This window comes from Lygodium microphyllum, chromosome 1, assembly GCF_053477565.2.
Source record: "Lygodium microphyllum isolate KBCC chromosome 1, Lygodium_microphyllum_v1.1.10, whole genome shotgun sequence".
Taxonomy (NCBI): domain Eukaryota; kingdom Viridiplantae; phylum Streptophyta; class Polypodiopsida; order Schizaeales; family Lygodiaceae; genus Lygodium; species Lygodium microphyllum.
In genome coordinates, this window is record NC_141135.1 from 150,502,566 (window position 1) to 150,508,253 (window position 5,688).

A 5,688-nucleotide genomic window follows, 5' to 3' on the forward strand; every position below is an offset into this window, starting at 1 on the left:
AGTACACCAGCAAAAGGAAAATATGCTTAGCATCCCATTGAGTTGTGACTATGAGACCCTTGCCATCTAGAATCTCTAGAAGTATGACCTAATGAAAGGACCAAAATTACTCACACAGATCTAACGAATGAAAGGACTAGAACTATTCACAAGGACCAAAACTACTCACACAGATCTGACGAATGAAAGGACTAAAACTATTCACACACACCAAGTTCAAAGAGTGTCTGTACATTACTGATGGATTCATGCAGAGCTCTACTCACTGATCAAGCACAGTTCCATTATAACTTAACAACAGCCATACACCCTGTCAGCTGTTTAGCAAAAATTTTAAAAAGCAAGTATACGTTGATTTTTTTCAGTGCTTGAATAAAAGCAATGCTTTTCAGCTTCTACAAGCCATTCATTAGGAAAAGATGGCTTTAATTGCTTCTTTGAGAGGAAGTTTATATGCTGCATCAAGACCAGTTCAAACTATGGCCCAAATACATAGACTTGCAATTTTGCATTTTTCATCAAATCCTGAGCAAAATGAGCTTCTAATCATTGCAGCATCATTAACCTGCATTTGCAGGAGCAAACAGGTTCATGCATAGCAAATTGGGGGAAAAAGAAAGTGATAAAAAGATCTATAAAAAGACCCCGCTTCCTTCAAGATTGTGCGCTTTTATCTATAAAAAGAGCCCGGCTTCCTTCAAAATTGTGCATGCCTGCATTCAAAAAGTACATGATATAATCCAAGTCAAGAGTCCAGGCATGTGGGACTCAGGGCAACCTGTATCTACAACTCATCTTTGACCAACTTGGAATCAACAGAAGGTTCCTTGATGTCAGCTGCATCTGCTGAATCTTTATTTTGGTTAATGAAGTTGATCATGTCTTCCTTGCTTCGATCACCCTCATAGGGGACCACCTTCCCACTGGCAGAAACAAAGTAGAGAGTTGGGAATCCCTTCACGTCAAAATTTTTGTTTGTAATGTCATTAGCAGTTGCATCCTGCACCACATATGGAAAGAAATAAGAAAGATGAACACTGTACTTGGTCTGGAAAATCACGACTCTAGGACTAGCAGCCTCATTTTTTCAGGAATTGTGAATTCTAAAAGAAAATATCAAGCAATGATGTTAACCCAGGGTAAAATTCAATGTGTCTGAGATTATGAGTCTCATAAAGATTCACAATTGTAGACTTACAGTTATTTCTGCAACAATTTAAGCCCCTTAGTTCTCCCAGATGTTGTCTGGTTTGAAACAAGGGTTGTTGAATAGTGCAGAAACATATGCCATGACCAACAACTAATTGGCAACAGGACATCCTTTGTGCCAAGGATGAGCCCATGAGGTCATGGCTTCAAAATTTGTTGATAAGAAGTACCCTTGAGATTGTAGTAATATTACCTAGTGTAGTGACATAGATTTACATTTCACCCAAAGAAGCTAGCACCAATTTGTGGAAGGTTAACTGCAGTAAATTAATGAGTATATGCAAAATCTCTAGAGTCAACAGCTTGGTTCAGGTGATTTTCACCTGACCATCCCTCAAGACCTCTAAATTGGCAACATCCGCACACCTCCATTTCTCACCTCCCGTTTCCCCCACCTGGCGTACATTTTTTGATTGAATTAGGTGCAATTTTGTTCCAAAGACTCCATGAAATTCTTCCCTATTGTGTTGAGTGAGGTAGAACACACTCAGTATAGCTCCATCAAACATTAGCTTGGGCTTTCTAAACCAGTCAAAGGGTCTAATCCAATTAGAACTGCAGCTACTCCCGTCGGTCAACCTCCATTTATGCAAGGTTCACTAAAGATCCTAGACATTCACAATATTCCAATCTAGGAATATGGTATGACTGTCTTCTTTCAAGCCTTGAAGATCAAATTTCTTACAGATAAGATGTTTGATTTTCAATATCTTCTTAAACTACACTGCGCATTTAAAAAAAACTTCCAAACACTTAACCTCTCAAAATAAAATGTGCATGCAAAGACTTACAAATTTTGCTATCAAAACATCCGGTTCCGGGAGCAATGAAACAGCAACCTCCTCCAAAATGGGTGCTAGCTTTTTACAATGCCCACACCATGGAGCATAGAACTCTATTAGAACTGCATGTCAACAAAAGCTACAATGAATAAGACAAAACGCATTAACTGGATAAGCGTATTCCATGCCATGTTAAAAGGCTCAGCCCACACAAGCACACACAATATTTGTATGCATGTTCGTGCATGTGAACTTGACAAATGCATCCCATACCATGTTAAAAGCCTTAGCCCACACAAGCACAGACAATGTTCACATGCATGTTCGTGCACATGCAGACCCCATGCATAAACCACACGGTTGCCCCCATACCCACACCCTACCATACAAAAAAAATGCCCATTTCACAGCACACTGTGTGTATCAAGATCTTTCAAATGGTCTATCGACATACCATTCTTCTTGGACCTCAACACCATGCCATCAAGCGAATCTGCCACCACCACCTTTACAGGCTCATCATTCGTTTCGGGTACAGGCTCTGATTTGATGAACTCGGGCACTTTTCCTTCCTAGAAAACCACATGTTGAACAAACGTGAAACTCAAAAGTGTCAAGCTAGAAATGACAACTTGTGAGGAAGACTCTGATTTTGACAAATAAATATAAATCAAATGAGGCACTTACAGCATAATCCTGCAGCCAAGACCCAATTTGTGAAGCCTTCGCTTCCTCCAAGACATACTTCTTCTCATCCATGCCTTGGACCACTATAGAAGGAAGCTTTTCCTTCTTAACGCCAAAATACTGCAGTACAAATGATTCAGTGTTTTATGCCCAATAATGCATTTTACTTCTTATCACACTGCAAGGCCAATACTATACTAACCTGAACTGCATTTTGACCCTCCTCAATGTCTACAATGAGAAACCTCAAGCCTTTGTTTTTGTGTTCTGTAGCTAAATTTCTGAACGTGTCTTGGATTTCTTTCATGCCATCAGACTTAGAATCTACAAACAAGAAAACCTGTAAATGCATACAAAGGACCGTGAGTAGGTAAGTGTGCAGCCTCTCAATGCTCCAAACACATGAACAGTCACGTAGTAAAGAACACAACCTCCCTAGAGAGTGAATTTAATAAAACCAAATCACTAGCCCACAAAACGATTGTCAATCTGCAACAAGTAGGGCCAGGTCGCACTACCTTAGTATTCAAAGGATTGGAAAAAATCTTGGTAAGAAAAGCACGTTGAACAGGATCCTTGTTAAACATCACCACCGATGGAATGCTCACATCATCCAAAAACTTTTTCACTGCTTCGGTTGAGAAGCCCTGTACAAGAAGGCAACAGACGTGTAAATTTCAGAGAGTATGATGCAAAAGAGAGGAGTTCTGCATGAAATCTAGCCAAAAAGTTTCACCTTCAAATCATTAAAGCCTTCATCGAAGTTTTTGAACAGTCGAATCATGGGACTTAAGATAGCTGAGGGCTTTGAAGGAAGGAAATCCCCGTCTAGAGTGTGCTTAAACTCAAAATCTGATCGAAGTTCGTTCGCAACAGCAGTGAAATTTGTATATTCTTCCGAAGCATAAGATGAAAATATGCCAACCTAAAAGGTGCAATTGAGGCCAAAAGCAAAGAAAGAGTTACTATCAAAGAACATGCGTGGATGGTAAAGAAGATGGCCAACGTTTATCCAGTAAAATAGCACGAAATTGCCGACGGAGAGAACATACCACAAGCATTTCAGATGCCTCGACGAGTTTTTGCCCTTGTTCTGCAGATGTGATTTCTTCGGATGGTGGACCGGCTTGCTTCTTCAAGTACGACACGATACCGTCTGCTTCTCGGGGGCCTTTATAATCCCGAACTGACTCTCCTTTGTTTTCGAAGATTTTCAATGTCGGGAAACCACGTACATCGTATTCAGCTGCTAGATCTTTGTTCGCCTCATCATTCGCATCAACCTTAGCAAGGATGATCGGAGGCTCGTTTGTCTTCAATATGGCTGCCGCTTTCTCATACTGAAACCAAGGGGAGCAAGCAGTAAGAACCTTTGCGCCAGATCATGGTTGCCAAAAGAAAAGATCGTCAGCTAGTGGTTCTGAAGCATATACCTCGGGGGCAAGCCGTTTACAATGACCACACCTGTGTAACAGGTGATTGATTTAGGGGAGAGAGAACAAAATGAAAAGAAAGTCAGGACAATGATCCACATAGTTACATTCTCCAGAGAACAGATTTATCAAAACAGATACATTTATCTCTACTGAATGTAAAACAGATTAATTTCTTTTCTGTTCAGAGAAACAGATAAATATTATGGATACTCAACCAAACAATGAACAAATTTAATCGACTTGAATGAGGAGAATAACTTAGCACATAGTTACATTCTCCAGAGAACAAAATCCATGGATGCTCAAAAACAGAAATAGAAACCAAGACACGAAACGGATTTTTTCATCAATGAATGACACAGAATTACTAACCAGGGAGCATAGAATTCCACTACGATGAAAGGATGGCTTTTGACAGCGTCTGAGAAATTGGACGCATCAAGAACAAGAACGTGCTCCTGCTCTTCATCAGCAGCAGAAGCAGCTGAAGCAGCTGCTGCTATGAGCAATCCCGCCAACAGCAGAGGAACTAAACGCAGCATCATGCCTTCGTTTTCAGGTCGAGAGGAGGGAAGGTGTTGGGGGAGGGCGTCTCTGTTCTTCTTCTTCGGTGCTTCTGTTCTGTTAACTCATTCAATTCAATTGAATAAGAAGGAATTCGATGTCGCTCTTCTTTGGTGAGTTTGAGAATGAGAATTCATTAAAGGTCTGAAAATCGTAATCTCGATCAGGATGATTTTAGCTTCAGCCGAATTATAACATCAAATGCCTTTAGTCGCTAAAGTCAATAGCAATCTCCCAAATAAATATGTTCGCTCTTCTACGTGGCCCGACAAATCAACGGCCGACAGCTGTCAGGCCGACCAATCAAGCGTCCAGGTTTATGATCTCTCTCTTCCCTTCTCTTGCTTGAAGCTTCTCGCCTTGAAAGTTGAAGCACCTCTCTCTCTCTCTCTCTCTCTCTCTCTCTCTCTCTCTCTCAGAGACTCTCTCTCTCTCTCCCCCTCGCCCCCCCCCCCCCCAAAAAAAAAATCTATATATCTTGTATTTCCTATTGGGGCCCTTAGGGGAAGCTACCTTTAGGCTATACCATTTATTTGTATTTCCTATTGGTGATACTTGGCGAGCGAGTCGGCTTGACCGGTTCTATGCGTCTCAGGGCGCCTGGTGGATGTGTGGGAGAAGAATTTTCCTTAGGAAAGCTATTAGCCACTTGTAAAACGATGGTGTTTAACCTCTCTCTCTCTCTCTCTCTCTCTCTCTCTCTCTCTCTCAAAACTCCATGATATGTACTTAACACGCATTCTAATTAAACACCTTACTCCATGGTAGTACTTTAATGATAAGAGATTTGCAAAAATGACCAACTAGATATAATCACTATGTTCTATACCCTCTTATAGCTAAACAGAAGCCCAATGTTTTACAACATCAAAGTATGGTAGTTACTCATCAAGTCCACATGAATCATAGTCACTTCTTTTCTTACATTATGATGATGGGCATGAAAAACACACATGTAAGCCATTGTTGGCACAATAGGGGCATCATAATATGCACATCTACTTGTATAT

The 5,688-nt window shown here is 40.7% G+C and overlaps 1 protein-coding gene across 1 annotated transcript; it reads right to left on the reverse strand.

Annotated features, from left to right (window-relative positions):
* Positions 1-331: 331 nt before the first annotated feature.
* Positions 332-4,890, reverse strand: LOC148041820 (protein disulfide-isomerase-like). The gene is made up of 10 exons (XM_087682793.1): positions 4,487-4,890; positions 4,112-4,142; positions 3,731-4,018; positions 3,415-3,603; positions 3,197-3,325; positions 2,881-3,018; positions 2,679-2,798; positions 2,446-2,563; positions 2,001-2,113; positions 332-1,000 (listed from the first exon to the last, which is right to left on the reverse strand). The coding sequence occupies exons 1-10, from the start codon at positions 4,657-4,659 to the stop codon at positions 785-787; spliced, it is 1,515 nt and encodes a 504-aa protein (XP_087538919.1). The 5' UTR covers positions 4,660-4,890; the 3' UTR covers positions 332-784.
* Positions 4,891-5,688: the final 798 nt, after the last annotated feature.

What these genes read in the sequence shown, in the direction of transcription:
- LOC148041820 (XM_087682793.1), bottom strand. Translation starts at nt 4,659, where the DNA reads ATGATGCTGCGTTTAGTTCCTCTGCTGTTGGCGGGATTGCTCATAGCA. An exon ending in AAGGCTTTAATGATTTGAAG is followed by an intron (nt 3,326 to 3,414) that starts GTGAAACTTTTT and finishes CTTCTTGTACAG; the next exon opens with GGCTTCTCAACCGAAGCAGT. An exon ending in GTTGAGGTCCAAGAAGAATG is followed by an intron (nt 2,114 to 2,445) that starts GTATGTCGATAG and finishes GTTGACATGCAG; the next exon opens with TTCTAATAGAGTTCTATGCT.